This window comes from Mobula birostris, chromosome 30 (assembly GCF_030028105.1).
Source record: "Mobula birostris isolate sMobBir1 chromosome 30, sMobBir1.hap1, whole genome shotgun sequence".
In the NCBI taxonomy this organism is placed as follows: Eukaryota; Metazoa; Chordata; class Chondrichthyes; order Myliobatiformes; family Myliobatidae; genus Mobula; species Mobula birostris.
This window is the reverse complement of record NC_092399.1, coordinates 20,679,467-20,698,602: the sequence shown is the minus strand read 5'-3', so window position 1 is coordinate 20,698,602 and position 19,136 is coordinate 20,679,467. Positions and strand designations below refer to the sequence as shown.

Here is a 19,136-nt window from a genome sequence, read left to right as displayed (position 1 = left end):
CAGTGCTTCCTTGTGTATTAACTGGTGTAATGTATGAATCTGTAACATCTGGACTTCAAAGACCAAAGGGGAAACAGGAGGCCAGCAAAGAAGTAAATAATGACTTGGATAAGATATAGAGATGTACAGTATGTACACAGATCCTTCAGCCCATCTCATCGTTGCTGATCAAGACGACTATCCAAACTAGTTCCATTTGCCTGCATTTGACCCAGTCGCTCTAAACCTTTCCTATCCCTGTACCTGTCTAAATGTTTTTGAAACATTATAATTGTATCTACCTCCATAGCTCACACTGGTAACTTGCTCCATATATCCAACGCCTTCATGTGAATAAGTTTCTCCTCTGTTTCCCTTAAATGTTTCCACTCTCACTAAATTTTGTGCCTTTAGCTTTAGTATCCTCTTCATTTGGAAAAAAGACTGTGACCATCTACTTTATCTACACCCCTCATGATTTTATATGCATTCAGAAATTTACCCTCCCCCACTTCCTACATTTCAGTGACCTGTACAGTTGCAGCATGTTATTCCAACTCTATACTCAATGCCCTGACCAATGAAGGCAAGCCTAATACCTTTTTTCACTACTCTGTCTACATTTGTCACCACTTTCAGGGAACAAACTTCCCATATTCCCAGGTCTCGTTGTTCTGCAACACTCTCCAAGGCTCTGTCATTTATTATGTAAAGTCCTGCCTTGCTCTATCTTTCCAAAATTCAATACCTCACACTTGTCCAAGTTAATTCAATCTATCATTTTTGGCCTACTTTTGCAGTTCACCTAGATGCTGTTGTATCCTTAGATAACCATTTTCATTCTCCAATACACCTCCTCACTATCCATATCAGCAACATTTTCATCCAAATTCCTAACAGATGACCAAGAGCAGTGGACCTAGTGCTGAGCCCTGTGGCACACCTCTGGTCACAGGTCTCCAGTCTGAATCACCACACTCCAGTTCCACCCACTTTTCCTTCCACTAAGCCAAATTTGTATCCAGTTAAACTCACCCTGCATCCCCTCTGATCTAGATTCCCCTACCATGCAAATAGATGTTAAAAAAAAGATAACGAACAATGAACTCATGACCTCTCAATCTACCTCACAATGGTCCAGCTCTGGGCTATATGCACTGAACTTACTCTGTAACTGTAATCTTATATTCTGAGTTCATTTTATTTCTCCTTGTTTTTAGAACCTATCCAGCTAGCATGCAAACAAAAACTTTTCACAGTACTATAGCACTGTGTAATTGCTTTTCATGTGTATAAGATCTTAATGTCCATAGACAAGGTGAATGTACTCAGTATTTTTTCAAAGCAATGGGGAATCAAGAACTAGAGGGAGTAGGTTTAATGTGAGAGGGGTAAGATTTAACAGGAACTTGAGGAGCAACTATTTTTCACAGAGAGAGTGTAGTGTTTATGGAATAAACTGGCAGAAGAAATGGTTAAGTCAGATACAATAAAAGTAATTGAACAGATACTTGGATAGAAAAAGTTTGGAATGACATGGGCCATTTGAGGGACCAGCTCAAATGGGTATCTTGTTGGTATTGACCTGAAGGACTAGTTTCTGTGCTGTATTACTCTCTGATACTTTATCAAAGTACCTGTGACAGTAATAAACTAATGACCTCATTAGAGGCCTTGCTAACGACCATGTAGACAACATCTACTCACTGACCTCATCAATTTTCTTTGTTATCTCCTTAAAAGACTCGGTAAAATTTGGGAGACAGGATTTTCCATTTTGACTGTCCCTAATCAGTCCCTGCCTTTCCAAAGGCAGATAGATCTTGTTTCCCAGAATTCCCTCCAGCAACTTCCCCACCTCTGATGTTCGGCTGACAGGCCTATAATTCCATGGCTTGTCCTCGCACTCCTTCTTAAATAAAAACACATTAGCCATCCTCCGTATCTCAGCCATGGCTAAAGGTGATGCAAATATCCCTGTCAGGGCCTCTGCAATTTCTTCCATAGATTCCTGCAATTTCTTAAATTTGCTTTTGGATAGGCCCCATGGATTACACAACAAGTTTCATGACATATGCCAGTAATATTAAACCTGATTCTGATTCTTCTGATTTATCCACCTCAGGGTGCCCGAAAACCACCAGCACCTCCCTCTCTTGTAATATGAACACATTTCAGTACATTACTATTCATTTCCCTAAATTCTTCTTAACTTATATGACCTTCACCACAATAATTACTTATTTATAAAGTATTTATTTTGCATCTCACCCATCACCTATGACTCCACACGGAGATGATCATATTGACTTATAGAATCTAACTTTATAGAACCCCTTTAACTTATAGAATCTTTTAAGATCTTTTTTTTAATCTGACCAAGTCTTCTTTTTTTTTCTCCTCTGGACCTCCTAAGTGAACTCTTTCATCAAGGGATCTATCTGACCCCAGCTGCCAATACCTGACAGACACATTCTCCTTTATCACTATCAGTGCCTCAATAGCCCTCATCAACTATGATTCCTTAACACTTCCACTTTGCCCATTGCTCTAACAAGAATATGCTGTCTCCGAAATCTCCTTATCGTATTTCTAGATCCTCCTCCCTTACCAGACATTCCTTTAACTGCAAACAGCCTCTCCCAATCAACCTTTGCAAATACCTGTCTGATTTCTTGCCTTTCATTTTCCATAATTACATTATGATCACTGGTCCCAAAATGCTCCTCCACTAACGCAGCAGGACGACATGTCTGTCCATGGCTTCCTCTACTGCCGCAAAGAGGCCATGCTCGGGTTGGAGCAGCAACACCTTATTTTGTCTGGGTAGCCTCCAACCTGATGGCATAAGCATTGATTTATCTAACTTCTGGTAATTACCTCCCCACCCCACCCCCACCTTCACCATTCCCATTCCCATTCCCTCTCTCACCTTATCTCCTTACCAGCTCATCACTTCCCTCTGGCGCTCCTTCCCCCTTTTTTCATGGTCTTTAACCCCCTCCTATCAGATACCCCCTTCTCCAACCCTTTATCTCTTTCACCAATCAACTTCTCAACTCTTTACTTTACTCCTCCCCCTCTCCAGTTTCACCTGTCGCCTATAACCTACCACCTTGGACTTCTTCCTCCCCTCCCCCCACCTTCTTGCTCTAACTTCTCATCCTTTTTCACAATCCTGATGAAGGATCTCTTCCTGAAGCTTTAACTGTTTACTCGTTTCCATAAATGCAGCCTGGCCTGCTGAGTTCCTCCAGAACTTTGCGTGTGTATTGCTTGGTTTTCCAGCATCTGCAGATTTTCATGTCTTTGTCCCACTGACCTTCATAAATTAACAGGAGATCAAGTGTTGTCCCAGTTCTTGTATGGTCATTTATGTATTGTTTGAGAAAACATCTGTCAACACATTTAACATGTTCTGCCCTAATAAACCCTTTGTATTGTGATAGTCCCAGCCAATACAAGAGAAGCTGAAATCACCTACTATTACAACTTTATTATTCTTGTAGATGTTTGTATATCCCTATATATTTGATCCTCTAACTCCTGGTGACTATTGGGAGACATAGAAAACCTACAGCACAATACAGGTCCTTCGGCCAACAAAGTTGTGCTGAACATTTCCCTACCTTAGAAATTACTAGAGTTACCATAGCCCTCTATTTTTCTAAGCTCCGTGTACCTATCCAAAAGTCTCTTAAAAGACCCTATCATATCCACCTCCACCACTGTTGCTAGCAGCCCATTCCATGCGCTCACCACCCTGCATAAAAAAACTTACCCCGACATCTCCTCTGTACCTACTCCCCAGCACCTTAAACCTGTGCTCCCTTGTGGCAGCCATTTCAGCCCTGGGAAAAAGCCTCTGACTATCCACATGATCAATGCCTCTCATCATCTTATACACCTCTATCAGGTCACCTCTCATCCTCCGTCGCTCCAAGGAGAAAAGGCCGAGTTCACTCAACCTGTTTCCCCAATCCAGGCAACATTCTTGTAAATCCCTGCATCCTTTCTATGGTTTCCACATCCTTTAGTAGAATTCTATCAAAATTTCCTTCTTATTTCTAAGTTCCATCCACGCAGCCTCAGTGGACGATGCCCCAAAAATATATTCTCTAAGTACTAAGTTTTCCCTAATGGAAAGTGTTACTCTCTCCTCTCTCTTACCTTCATCTTTGCCTCGACCTCCACTTCTAAAATTTTACAATACTTGTTCAACATTCGAAATAAATTCATTATCAAAGTATGTACATATATATCACCGTAGCCTACCTGAGATTCAATTTTTTGGGGCATTCACTGGATGTAGATACCAAAAAATACAAAAGAATCAATGAAAAACTACACACAAACAAACAGAGACAGATAGCCAATGTACTAAAGAAGATAAACTGTACAAATACAAAAATAAGCCAAATAATACTAATAAAAGTAATAATTAAATATTATTAGCATGTATTGTACAGTCTTTGAAAGAGAGTCTATAGGTTGTGGAATTAGATCAGAGTTGAGATGAGTGGAGTTATCCATGTTGGTTCAGGAGCCTGATGGTTAAAAGGTAATAACTTTTCCTGTACCTCGTGGAGTGGGGCCTATGGCTCCTGTACCTCCCTCCTGATAGTAGCAGTGAGAAGAGAGCATGGCCTGGATGGTGAGACTTCTTGTAAGATGTGCTCAATGCTTGCGGAGTTTTTTTTTTTTACCTATGATGGACTGGACTGTGTCCACTACCTTTTGTAGGCTTTTCTTTTCCTGGGTATTGGAGTTTCCATTCTTCACCATGATGCAACTGGACATGATACTCTCTACTATGCATCTATAGAAGTTTGTCAAAGTTTTATATGGCATGATAAATCTGAGCAAACTTCTAAGAAAGAAGAGGTGCTGCCATGTCTTCGTTGTAATGGCACTTATGTGCTGTTTCCAGGACAGATCCTCTGAAGTGTTGATACTGAGGAATTTAATGGTACTGACCCTGTCCACCTCCCATCCCCAATGATGCGTCATGGACCTCAGATTTCCCTCTCCTATAATCAACCAGATTTTCAGTCTCCCTCCTATATGCTGGTTCATCACCAACTTTGTTTTGACCAGAAACAATATTGTATCATTTCTTAATGCATGCATTGCTAAATGACAATAAATGTCCTCATAATCTAATCTAATCTAATCTAATCTAAACAGTGGTATTGTCAGCAAACATGAAAGTGGCATTGGAGCTGTGCTTAGCCTCACAATCATAAGTACAAAGCAAGTAAATCCGGGGGCTAAGCACACAGCTTTGTGGTACATCTGTGTTGATGATGATTGTGGAGGAGATGTTATTGCCAATCCAAACTGACAGGGCTCTGTGAGTGAGGAAATTGGAATTCCTTTGCATAGGAGTTAATTGAGGCATAGGTCTTTGAGCGCATTGATTAGTTTTGAGGAGATTCATAATAAAATATGGTGAGGTCAGCACAGTTTCATTGAGAAGAAATCTTGGCTGACAAATCTGTTGGAAATCTTTGAGGTGGTTGCAAGCAGGTTAGACAAAGAAGAGTCAGTGGCAATCCTGCTGAATGAAAGCCTCAGCCAGACATTCACCTGCTGTCTCCTCCTACCTGTAAACTCACTTGTACACAGCAGTGATCCCGAGATTGCAGCCCTCGACAATCTTATGCCTAACTCCCTACATCCATTTTGAATCCATTTTGCTACCTTTGTTTAAATCTGTAAACTTTCCTTTTTATTTAATAAAATAACTTGATTTGGTAAAATATTTTAATAATAATTTGAGAATCAATTACTTATGTAAGTTATTTCTTTAATTTTTGCATTTTGAGGAGAGAATATGTGATTAGATAGATTAATAGATGATACTTTATTGATCCCAAAGGAAATTCACAGTGTCACAGTAGCCTTACAAGTGCACTGATATAAGTATTAGAAGAGAAGTAGAAAGAATAAAAAATAAGTTACCACAGACAGTCTAACAGGACGGAGGTCATTACTTCCCCGGCTATAGATTGCCTTACTGTAGAACCCAATACCCAAGGGTAAGAATGACCTCACGTAGCACTCTTTGAAGCAATGCAGTTATCTTTGTCTATGACTAAAAGTGCTCCTCTGTTCAGCCAAGGTGGCATGCAGAGGGTGAGAAACATTGTCCAGAATTCCCAGGGTTTTCTGTAGGGTCCTTTGTTCTGCCACAGCCTCCAGTGTGTCCAGTTTGACTCCTCAGAATCTGAAGAGGATGTTCTCAAAACAACATGTTCCCTCTTTGGAGCTTTGCTTTGTTTTGGATGGATACGTTACAGACAGAACTACATTTAAGTTACAAAGTTAATCAAACAAAATGCAGAAGTTTAGAACTTATCTCTCCCAACACTCTCCCCATCCAAAAAAGTACTTTCTTGGGAAATATGAGCATCCCTTGCTCGAATGATTTTTGAGAAATTACTGTAGAGTATTGAATGATGATGAATAAATACAGGAGAGTAGAGATGAATGCAGATCAGCTGTCAGCTGATAAGAGCTGAGCAGACTTTTCCTATTCCTAAGGTAGTGATGTTACCTCTGTATAGAATATTGTTCTATTATTTAATTGCTATGTAATGCCACAAACACATTTTTAATTTGCTTTGCATTGTATTTTGTGAAATCCTCTCAGTAAAACATAAATTGGTATTGTCCAAAAACACGTTTTCTATATACAAAGCAAGAAAATTCAACTGTTGCCCAAAATTACTAATTTTTGTAATGTATCAACAGCTATGAAAAGGGAAAAATGATTTTAACAACAAATTAAATGCTAGGGAGCTTTTAAGAATGGTGATTTGACAAGCCTCTTCGTCAGGGGTAAGTGCTGCACAACATGTACATTGCAACATCACCAGTAGATAATGCGGTCAGTCAGTTTGATTTCATTTCTAGCGTTTTATTTTGTGTTTGTGGGCTGTGAATGGAAGTTTATCAGACAGCTTTTCAGAAATGGTAACTTGTCAGTGTGCAGTGAGGTGCTTCATTCTCATTAGAGAACTATTTTGCAGTAGTTATTTATATTGAATTCTGACTATTCCTCAGAGCGGCAAAGAAACATTGTTCTAAAGAAAACAGGTTAAATACATTTCATTTATTCAAAGTGACTTCTGCTGTGATCCAGTTATTGATTTGGTTCAACCTTTGAAAAATAATTATGATTGTGTTAGAAATTATAAACTGAGTTAGAACTTTTTTCCCTTGTACTTTCTTAGAATTATTGACTCCCTGTAACTTACTGTAGTTCAGACACCCACCAAAAATCCCAGTAGCTGTTATTTTTATATGAACTTAGCAGCATCTGGAGGTTATTCTACTATGAAGGGTTTCATAATGCAGCCCAAGAGTGCTCCAGATAACTAATATCCAGGCTGATGCATATGGTCTGCTGAGATTAATTCTACCATCTTTAAGTTTTCCTGATAAATCACCCAATTCAGCGCTGACTGACAATTGTGCTTGGAACACTGTTGATGATGTGCCAAGTGGTCAAATGCTAAACTCGTTGAGCCATTATACACAGCTCAATATATTAGATTATGAAGACACACAGTCCTCTTTTATTGTCATTTCGTAATGCATGCATTAAGAAATGATACAATGTTTCCTCCGGTTTGATAACGCAAAACACAGAACAGACCAAGACTGAAAAAACTGACAAAACCACATAGTTATAGCATATAGTTACAACAGTGCAACAATACCATAACTTGATGAAGAAGTTCATGAGTACAGTAAAAATTTCAAAGTCTCTCAAATGTCCCACATCTCACGCAGATGGGAGAAGGAAGAAAAACTCTCCCTGCCATGCCCGAACACAATCTGTCTCTGAGTCACCCAAAAACTTCGAGCCCTCCGAATCAGCTCTCCGACACCGAGTACTGAGCTCCATCTCTGTCCGAACGATTCGACCTCAATCTCAGTTGCCAACAGCAGGCAAGGCCGGGGATTTTGAGGCCTTCCCTCCGGAAGATTCCCGACCGCGCAGTAACGACAGCAGCGAACGATCGCTTCAGAAATTTCTCCAGATGTTCCTCTGTGCTTTCACGTCCGTCTCCATCAAATCAGAATTGTCCATGGCCCCTATTTAATGGATACGATATCATTTTTCACCGGAGGGCTATGCACGCATGGCATGCTGCTCTCTCTCCTCCCGCCGATATATATATGATTTCAAATCTACCCATATCAATTACTGTTATAATGTTGAGGTGGTTTTATTTTTCTGTCATTTCTATGGTATAATTAGGGGGCAATTAATGTGCAAATCCAGCAAATTCTTAAGAGTGATGAGGAGGCTAAGGGTAGGATTTTGTTTCCCAGAAGAAACTGTGGAGCAGGATAAATCAACCATTGAATTTCATCAGATCTGTTAACTTGATGACCAAATTGTGCATTGATTATGTTTGTGCAATTAACATGCTCTCCCTACCATCCGTCGGGGACATTTATCAGGAGCGCTGCATATGCAGAGCCCTTAGTATTATCAAGGATCTTACCCAGCCATCCAGCATCCTCTTTGATTTTCTACCATCAGGAAACTCCAATGCATAAAGGCAAGAATGGTCATGTTGGGAAACAGTTTCTTCTCTCAAGCCATTAGGCTTCTGAACTCCATGCCACATTGCATTTGATTAATTTGTTCTGTACCCAACAATATTTAATTTATGCATTTTACTTTATTTATGCATAAATTATTTGTAGATTTGATTCTTACTTTCCTAAGTTATTGTGTGTTATATGTATGTTATGTGCTTTACACCATGGTCCAGATAAACATTGTCTCATTTGACGATATGCATGTATGTCGTTAAGTGACAATAAATTTGATTTGACTTGACTTGCCCTTGATATTCTAGTATAATTCAGCTCATTTTGGTTCTTGTGGAAAACCACCAGATAGCTTCAAGCTAGTGGACTGACAAGGAAGTCAATTTTCTTTGTTGCATGTTCCAGTCGTGACTTACTTAACAGGAACATGTCATCCTACATCATTTGATCAAGAACCAAGGTGGTATCAAATTATTCATCCTGAAATATTCCACCATTGAATGAGAAAATACTCGAGTATTAACTCATCATGTGTTAATCACACTGTAGGGTACTGCGGATGTGAAATGTTGCTTCTGAAATTACCTGACCTTTTAAGTCTATGATATTGAATTTCAGAAGTATATTTAACACACACATATTGAAATAATATGCATTTAGTGCAAGTGGTAATAAGTTTTTTACTTAAATTATATTTGGCATTTTGTCTGGAAAGGAAATAGCTGCCAAATTATGAAATTTATGTCAATGTTTTAATCAAGGCAAACTTTTAATCTGAAATTTTAGTTTTTTATTTGCTTTTCTGAGTGTATTGCCATGAAAAGAAAATGTGACGACTCGACAATATGAAAAATGAAGGGAGTAATTACAAGGCTGTAAATGATAAAGAAATGTAGATCAAGGGAACAAAACTGAAGTGTCTTGCAACCAGCACTTAAACATTTAAAATCACACCCTGACAACTCATTACATTATATTATGTACAATGATCACTTTTTTTTGTGCTTTTGCGCAGTCAGTGCCAATCATAATACATGCAGCCAGGTCAGTAAGTATGCACTTAGCAAATGATGCCAGTCAGATGACAGAATTAAAATAATGATTTAAGTATTGCACATTTATTAAGAAATAATGTGAAAGAGATCACTGGGAATTCTATGCTTCATTTGCATTGCATCTCATTAATATTCAGCAATATGCAATGTTTCCTTCAGATCCATTGATGGTACTCGTCTTATCCATTACTGAAGTAGTGTTTGAATAAACATGAGGGAGTGCAGTAATATTCTAGATAATTATAAAAGAGAGTCACTTCTGTGAATTTTGAGCTAATTTCATTTTCTTGCATTTAAATTATTACAGTAATAGCTAATTAAATTATCCTGCATTTCCATCATATTTGGTTTGTTTCCAGTCAATACTGTGTAACATCTTTTTGCTCTGCCACTCCTTACAGAAGCTAGATGATGAAGTTCTCAACATAGTTGGTGCAAGGAAGTAATTATCCAATATATACCAGGTTTATGGATTGGTTGAGTACTGCACCCCAGCCATGCTTCACTAATGTTAACAGATGCTTTAGTTTACTGATTTAGTATGCTAGGGGCACCTAGAAAATTTGAAATGGGAAGTTTGCTTTACCAGTGTCTTATTTATCTTCATTGGAAAGCTGTTGCAGAAGATGAATTTGTTGCCATTTAATTGTGGCACTGAAACACATTTTTATCAAGTTTCCCTCCATGCTCTATATTGTAGAATCATTGACACAGAGTCTGGGTCATTTGAAAATTCACAATATTGATTTTGGGTTCTGCCAAAGTGAGGAAAACCAATCTTCATGAAAAGCACAAATACCCAGTGCTTGTTTGTCCAGAGTGATAAAGTAACTCCACATAACTCTGGGAAATATATTCATGGCTTTCATTGTATATGTCGTTTTTAGGGGCTTATATTGAATTTCTGAACTTTTCCACTGAACCTAACCACGATTTCATTGAAGTTCGGAATGGACCACATGACACTAGTTCTGTGATTGGCAGGTTCAGTGGAGCTGAACTTCCACCTTCTCTAATGTCTACTTCTCACGTGACAACCATATACTTCCACAGTGATCATTCAGAAAACAAACCAGGCTTCAAACTCATGTACCAAGGTAAGACTTCAGTAGTTGATAATTGGTAAGTACATGTTGGTAATTTCAAATCCAATTCATAGGAACAAGTATGAGCCTCTGCAGTTGTTAACCCAAGTTTCTACCTGAAGTGAGCTTGAGGAGAAAAGTGCCCTTTCACATCTCACACTCATGAGTTGATCAAAGAGGATTAACGAGAGAAAACTAGAGATGTTGGAGGTGAATAAAATAGCCCTTGTTTCAAAGTCAGGTATTGGTAGGTTGGGCAAACAAAGAACAAAGGGAAAGATATAATGATGGACAACATCAGGTGTCAGTATAGCAATGAAAATACCTGTGTTAGTTATAGCAAAAAAAAACCTACTGGAGGAACTCAGAGTGTCAGGTAGTATCGGTGGGTAGATGGGAATGGTTGCTGTTTTGACGGAGCTTCCTCACCAGGACTTTTCTCTTCCTTCCCCATACCAATGCTGCTCAACTTGCTGAGTTCCTTCAGCAATTACCCTGGCATCTGCAGTCTCTGCTGTCTCTCTGTCTATGTTAATTGTACCTTTGATGAATACAACATGTAAATTCAGTGAAAACCAGTAGATGGAAGGAAGAATACTCCAGTGGATTAAATGAGCAATCTAAAAATCAAGTGATAAATTTCCAGTAACTGCTTCCCCTCTGTCTCTTTTCCACTATTTTCCTCTTTCTTGCCTTTCTTTCTCCACTCCTGTTTCTACTTGCCCCCCAATTACCCAATATCTTCCCTCTCCCCATCCTCTCCCTCTCTACCTGACCATCACCTCTCCTATCACTCCATGTCTTTCCTCTGTCCACCTCCTATCCCCTATTCCATGCTCCACTATCCTCTCCTATCAAATTCCATCATCTTCAGCCCTTTGTCACTTCTAACTATCACCTCTCAGTTTCAGGCATCATTCCCACCTTCATCTGCAGATCACTCCCCTCACGTAGAGCCACCTCTCTCCTACCAGCTTTTGTTTAACCCCTTCCCTACATCTTCTTATACTGGCTATCTCCCCCTTTCTTTCCAGTCCAAATAGAGGGTCTTGATCCAAAACATCAACTGTCCATTTCCATCCACAGATGCTGCCTGACTGGCTGAACTTCTCCAGCATCTTTCTGTCACACAATCTTTATTTTGGTTTAGGGAAGGCCTGTAATCCGACAGTATAAAATATCCCAAAAATGCCCTCCTACTGATTCACCATGCCAAACTTCAAGTGATGGTACACCATCTCCAGCATGTAATGAACTCGTTGTTGATCAGTTTCATTTCCTTCAATTCTGTGTTTTGTCTCTATCTCTTCAAATTCTGGAATGGACCTTTGTCAATGGTTGATTGAACCTGGCTGCTTAGAAGTACAAAGAGTTCCATGCTGGGATCAGGAAATTGCTTCAACAGGGATTTACAAATTTGATCTGCATTCAAATTTAATACATTAGTATGCTGTCCTGCTACAGGCTTTCTTATTATGTCACTGTTAACTTTCTCAATACATTGCAATGTTAGAAAAAATTCTGAAACAATGACTTAATTTTCCAAGACATTTTTCCAGTCAAAAGTTTCAAAAGTTGTAACAATTGACTTTAAAGGTTGATTGTCCTGGAATATTATTTTGTAGATAACTTCTTTTTTTATTGGGTAACTTTTTTGAATTCAAGTACTTAGTAGTAAACTCCTGCATCTAAGGCTTAATGACATTCACAGTGAGAACAGTAATGATTGTATGATCTCAACAAATTTATTAAGAGCTGCTTTGCACCTGATTATTAAATAATCCATCACCCAATATATATTCAGTTATATTAACCAGAAAACACTTCCCAAGCTTCAGGTGAACTGAAGTGAAACTTAGGTTACTTTATTTTGGATCAGAAGCCTTACAGAACATCCCCAGTTATAGTGAGGACAACATATTGAGGTGATGGAAACAAACTATCTCATTAACTTCAGTTAATTCAACTGACCCCCGATACTTTATCTAGCAGTTGACATTGCCAGACTTAGTGAACACAAATGGGATGTTCGACATGCAGCCTGACCAGGGAATACATGTCACAGCAGATGACACACACTTCTTCAAAACTATTTTGTTTCGCTTGTGAGTTGAATTCTAATATACTAGAGGCTTCTGTCTGATTTATGAACTTCTCTGGATAGGGAATCTTGTAAAAGAATATGTGTGTTTGTATTGTTCTAATGTTGTGCAATAGCTTACAGTACATGCACACACCTCACAGGGACTGGTTTTATATCCATTAGAATATCACATAAGTCTCCAGTACAATGCACCTTAGCCTTCTAATGTCTGATAGCAATCTAGATCCAACCTTCATAGCCTGACATGGCTTCTTTTAAGGTTTGGATATGAATAACTAAAATTAATTAATTTTAAGTGTGTTATATAATTTAATGGAGTCAAAGATCACCAGATGCTAGAAATCTGAAATAAGAGCAGGATATGCTGGAAACACTCAGCCAGCCAGACACCATCCGTCTCAAAATAGAGTTCAGGTTTATTTTGATTCCTCTTGAGTGACTGAGTGGATAATGAAAGACACAGCTTCTCAAATAGTTTGATTAAGTAACTTTATTTTACTCAACTAAGAGAACAAATAATTAGTAACTCAAGGAATTGTGTTTAATGCTTTAACTGCAGTGATAAATCTCATTCAATTCAACTAAAGGAACAAAACTCAGATTTCTTTATTTGATCCTTCACTAATAAATCAAGCTGAAGATTTCATGCAATTCGTAGTAATACTTATCAACAATTAACAATTAGCAGTGCTGCTTGTATAGTCTTTGGCTTTTGATGAAACATGAAGGGGCTTCAAAGTCGCCAGGCACTGGTTATGATCAAGTCCACGGAAAAGCTCCAAAAATCCTTGCTATTATACTGTACAGGTTCTCCCTTACGTCCCGTACTAATGATAAAAGCTCCATATAAGTCAAGAGCACTGAAGGCAATTTGCTGGAAATAACTACATGACTTCCGGTATACAGTATCTCCTGAGATAAGGCCTACCTGCAGAACCAAAGCCTACAACTAAACATGAGTAAGACATCTTGTCAACATATTCAGCCATTGCACAGCTGTTGCAACAGGGAAATCACTAATTCTGTTTCACCTTACCACACCATCTGTGGAAAGAGGAACAAATAATATTTTCAATCTGAGACCAATCATCAGGACTGAGAAAGAGAGAAGAGTTAGCCTAGGTAGAAGAGAAGGTTGAGGGGAGGGGGAGATGGGTAGAAAAAAGAGAATTTCTCTATTAGAGTGAAATAGAGTTGCAGTTACAATACGATTAAGTTTCTTTACCTGTGTAGTGCATTGCTAATGATGTATAGTCAGTATAGTCTAGCTGTTGTGTACGTGGCCTGGCTACACAACAATGCTATTAATAAAAACACTGAAGACAGGAGCTAAGTTTCATGGTTCTTTACTGGTAGAAACCAGACTCTAACACACACGTACAGATCAATACGTGCCTAATAACACATGCTCAATATGTGCCTAATAGCGCATTCAACAACGTGTTACTAAAACATAAAGTAGTCTCTTATTATACTGTAGGATATATGGTACACTCCTCCCCTTTTATTTTAGTAGTGTATCAACTGTGTTTGTTACTGGGGCACCATACTAAACAAATGTGTTTATCCTTAACATACAAATGCCTTCCATTTGTTTATTTAGTAACTTAATAATATCAAATTATAACAAAGTAATGTAATAATATCAAATTATAACAAGTTTTTTTAAAACTTTTGTTGCATCTCTGAAGCACCCCTTGCTGCTGTTTCCGTTGATATTGCAATGTTCAGCGCCTTCTCTAATGTAAGGTCTTTTTCACCCAGGAGCTTCTTCTGTGTGGTTTCACAGTGCATGCCACACACTAACCTGTCCCTCAATGCATCCAAAAGACCAGCTCCAAATTGACAATGTTCTGATAATTTGTGCAATTCAGCACAATATTCAGAAATGCTTTCATTTCTGCTCTGATTCCATTTGTGAAATTTAAATCTTTCAGCAATGACCAGTGGTTTGGGGCTTAAATGCTGTTGGAGAGTGTCTACTATTTGCTTGAACATTTTGTCAGTTGGCTTTTCAGGGGTTAACAAGCTCCGTAGCAGCCCGTATGTTTTTGCTCCCATAATACTGAGTAAGATGCTGGCTTTTCTTTCATTAACACTGTTAGCCTCACAATATAACTCCACTCTTTCAATGTAAGTTGCCCAGTCTTCAATGCCACTATCAAATGCTGTAATGGTTCCAATCATCGCCATCTTTGTTATGTTAATTTTGTCCCATTTTCCCCATGTTTTCTTTTTGACACACATGTCCTTTTTGCTAGCGTCATGAGCAAACTCTGTCTAGATGTATGTGTCGCTCCCTTTTATTTCCCTTCTGGGGCAGGCAGACCCTCAGCCCCTGGGGGTCAGCACCATCTGAGGTCTTGCTTGGACGTGCTGCAGCTCCGAGTGTCGCTTGGTCTTCCGACATTCCCGACCCCGGCTGTGCTCCTGCTTCCTTACAGACTCGTAGCCTCGCTTTGCCTCCTTCTCCCGCTCTTTGGCTTGTTCTTTGCGCTCTTCCTCCGAGTGTTGTTATCAAGTAAAACACAGCATTCCAATATGAGCAACACACATCAAAGTTGCTAGTGAACGCAGCAGGCCAGGCAGCATCTCTAGGAAGAGGTACAGTCGACGTTTCAGGCCGAGACCCTTCGTCAGGACTAACTGAAGGAAGAGTTAGTAAGAGATTTGAAAGTGGGAGGGGGAGGGGGAGATCCAAAATGATAGGAGAAGACAGGAGGGGGAGGGATGGAGCCAAGAGCTGGACAGGTGATTGGCAAAAGGGATATAAGAGGATCATGGGACAGGAGGTCCGGGAAGAAAGACAAGGGGGGTGGGGAACCCAGAGGATGGGCAAGGGGTATAGTCAGAGGGACAGAGGGAAAAAAAGGAGAATGCGAGAAAGAATGTGTGTATAAAAATAAATAACAGATGGGGTATGAGGGGGAGGTGGGGCATTAGCGGAAGTTAGAGAAGTCGATGTTCATGCCATCAGGTTGGAGGCTACCCAGACGGAATATAAGGTATGATGTAGGTTCATTAACCTTGTCACCAATTTGTTGTGTATGTGGCCTGGCAATGCTACTAACAAAAACTCTGGAGACGGGAACTAAGTTTCATGGTTCTTTACTGGTAGAAACCGAACTCCAACACACACGTACAGATCAATACGTGCCTAATAACACAAGCTCAATATGCGCCTAATAGCGCATTCAACGACGTGTTACTAAAACATAAAGTAGTCCCTTATTGTACTGTAGGCCACATGGTACACTAGCTATACAGAAAAAAAGGAAGAAAAAATGGTGGCAGTCAAAAATGGCCAGTTCTCATGCAAGTGGAAAGAAAAAGAAACTTTCTTAGAAGATAGTCAATTAATATTGAGTCCCACCGACTGCAATGGGCCAAGACCAATATTGAAATGTTATTCCTTGAGCTTTTCTTGGGCCTCATAGCAACAGTACAGGAGGTCATAGAGAGAGAAAGAGAGCACAGTGAGTGGGATGATGAATTAAAATAGCAGCCAACAGGTAGCTCAGATTACTCCTGTAGACTTGGCACAGGTGCTCTCCAAAGTGATGACCCAAACTGCCTTTGGTTTCTCCAATGTAGAGGAAGCCACATTGGGAATACTGAACGCAGTACATTAGAATGGAAGAAGTGAAATGATGTGGATAAATATGCATGAACCTTAAAAACGAATCATCAAAACTTTTGAGACCAACACCATCTTTCTCCTTCTTTGTGTGTCATGCTACATTGGTCTACTTCTAATGGATTATGGTCAGCCGACATGCCCACAGAGCTGAGGCAGCTTTCTGGCTCAGTTAATGAGGTTTCTCATTAACTAGTTTACAGAAAAGTTAATTTACTTGTAAGAAGAAAAATTCTGGTATCAATTAATGCAGGGTTTGTAAATGCATATTGTAAATTTGATTATATGACCAGCAACTTTCCTTAGACATGCAGGCCTAAGCAGATCGTTTAAACGTTCGGTGTTGTAGCTTGAATTTAATCAATTGGAGCATTTTTTCCTGTCACTGTTTGAATGAATTATATAGTTTAGAGATAGTATTATAAAATAAAACTTGGGCATTTACAGAACATTTAAGAAAGCTAACTCATTTTTCTGAACTGATTTCACTAAAGTTGTATTAGGCAACATGACAGTCTCAAATTAGAAGTTTTGTAGACATTCCAGGCTAATTTGGGGCTAGGTTACCATGGTTCTGTGATAGTTAACACCACACTACTTTAGCTGGGGTGTCAGAGTTCAGAGCTTAATCCCGAAGCTGTCTAAGAAGTTTGTATGTCTTTCCCATGAGCGCATGAATTTCCTTTGGGTGTTCCGGTTTCCTCCCAAAGCCCAAAGTCATACTGGTTAGTACGTTAGTTGATCACCGTAAATTGCCCTATGATTAGGCTAGGGTTAGATAGATGGTTTGCTGGGCAGTGTGGCTTGTTGAGCCGGAAAGGCCTAGTCTATGCTTTATTTCTAAATAAATAAATAATACAATAAATTGTACCATTTTTCTTTCAGCTTACGAATTGCATGAATGCCCTAACCCTCAGCCATTTCCTAATGGCTTTGTCACAGAATCTGGTTACAATGTTGGACAGTCCATTTCATTTGAGTGCCTCCCTGGATATCACCTTGTCGGCCACTCGGTTTTAAACTGCCGACATGGAGTTGACAGAAACTGGGATTATCCCATTCCAAGATGTGAAGGTATTAACTTTATTATTGTCAATGGTCATTGATTAAATCTGTGAAATATCAAATGGCTGGTGCAAGATGGCAAAAAGGTGATAATTTACACTTTGCGTATCCACAAATAATAATTTGCCTTGGTGAGTCACAGCATCAAATTAATATAGGTTAGCTGGTTATGTTAGAATATTTTATTGACAGTCATTTTTGACATGCTTAATAAATATTTGCATATTAATTTCATCATTCTCACCCACAATCTGGTCAATCTGATGTGGATATTCCAGTAGAGAGAGGCAATAAAGATAATTGTGCAGATATATGGAATCAAGCACAGTGTTGATAAGAGTAGGTCTTGGCAATGAACTGCTTCAATACATTCATAAATTAATTCAAATTAGTGAAAAAGCTGTACATGATTCATGTAATATGGTCTATTGCTAGTGTGCTGAATAAATATTTTGAAGTAATAATTTCATTCATATCTATGTGCAAAATATCAATAAATATATTGAGCCTGAAGATTATAATAAATTAGACTAATAATTTTACAATATACAGTATATTGTATGTTAAATATAAGAATGATTAGGATGAAGAGAATATATAAATCCTGCCCTAACAGCAACTATTGCACATTTTAATACATTGATTCCAATCATTCTAAAATTACTTCCCTATTTGATTCTTCTAATGCTCCCAAAATTATAAAGATAAGGCTTTGCAATTAGGATTTCAGCAAATAGTCGATTGTAAATCATTTTAGTTGTGATCACCACTTCCTATATTACTGCTAAGTTACTGATAGTTTAAAATCAGTTTTTATGGCTATTCTTGACTCCTTTGTATATTGTGCAGCAATGTGGTTGTCTGTACATTTAAAATCAATCTTTACTAGTCAGCTGTCTCAAATGCCATATGAATACATGCAGTTTCTTCTCTGGAAGCATTCAACAGTTGTGTTTTTTTTCCTGATTCAATCATCCTTGTTAACGGCCGTAAAGAGACCTATTCTTTCATTTCAGTTCCCTGTGGCGGTAATATTACTACTCACAATGGCACCATCTACTCTCCTGGCTATCCAAATGAATATCCGAACTCGCAGGATTGTACTTGGCTAGTGACAGTGCCTGTGGGCTATGGGATTTATGTCAACTTAACTCTACTACAGCTAGAACCTGGCAACGACTTCATTACTATCTGGTACGAATTTCTGTTCGCTCACAGCTCAGCTCTTGCTGTGCTTTTTATTGTTCGCCGTCCACTCAGTAACACCGCTTCTACAAATGAGATGGCAGCAGACTATTTGACAGTATTAGTTAATTGAGCTGAACCTTGAGGTTTGTACACAGGTCTCCTCTGCAGAAGTTCAAAGCAAAAACACGCTGTCAACATGGAAAAGGCTCCAGTATCTTGACAGAGTGATGGAAGAAAAGGGCAAGTGGCAGCAGAAATCCAAACCATATTGTCCACCCTGCATTGTATCTATTTACGGCAACAGCCACAGCTTACCCCCTTCCTAGAAGAAATGCTATGGTTAACGCATTTTTCCTTTTTTCTTAATCTCCATGATTCACCTCTCCTCTGATTGATTTGTCTTTACTTCTTGTTTTTGCCTTTTTATTGACACATGGATTTTTTGTTGT

General features: G+C 38.9%; 1 protein-coding gene across 1 annotated transcript in view; it reads left to right on the top strand.

Annotated features, from left to right (window-relative positions):
* The window catches only part of csmd2 (CUB and Sushi multiple domains 2), a 689,393-nt gene that overhangs the window by 493,064 nt on the left and 177,193 nt on the right, over positions 1–19,136 (top strand). Inside the window, exons 36-38 of the mRNA XM_072247323.1 lie at positions 10,496–10,705; positions 17,320–17,508; positions 18,516–18,693. Coding sequence (XP_072103424.1) covers positions 10,496–10,705; positions 17,320–17,508; positions 18,516–18,693 — 577 coding nt within the window. The remainder of the gene's footprint in view (positions 1–10,495; positions 10,706–17,319; positions 17,509–18,515; positions 18,694–19,136) is intronic.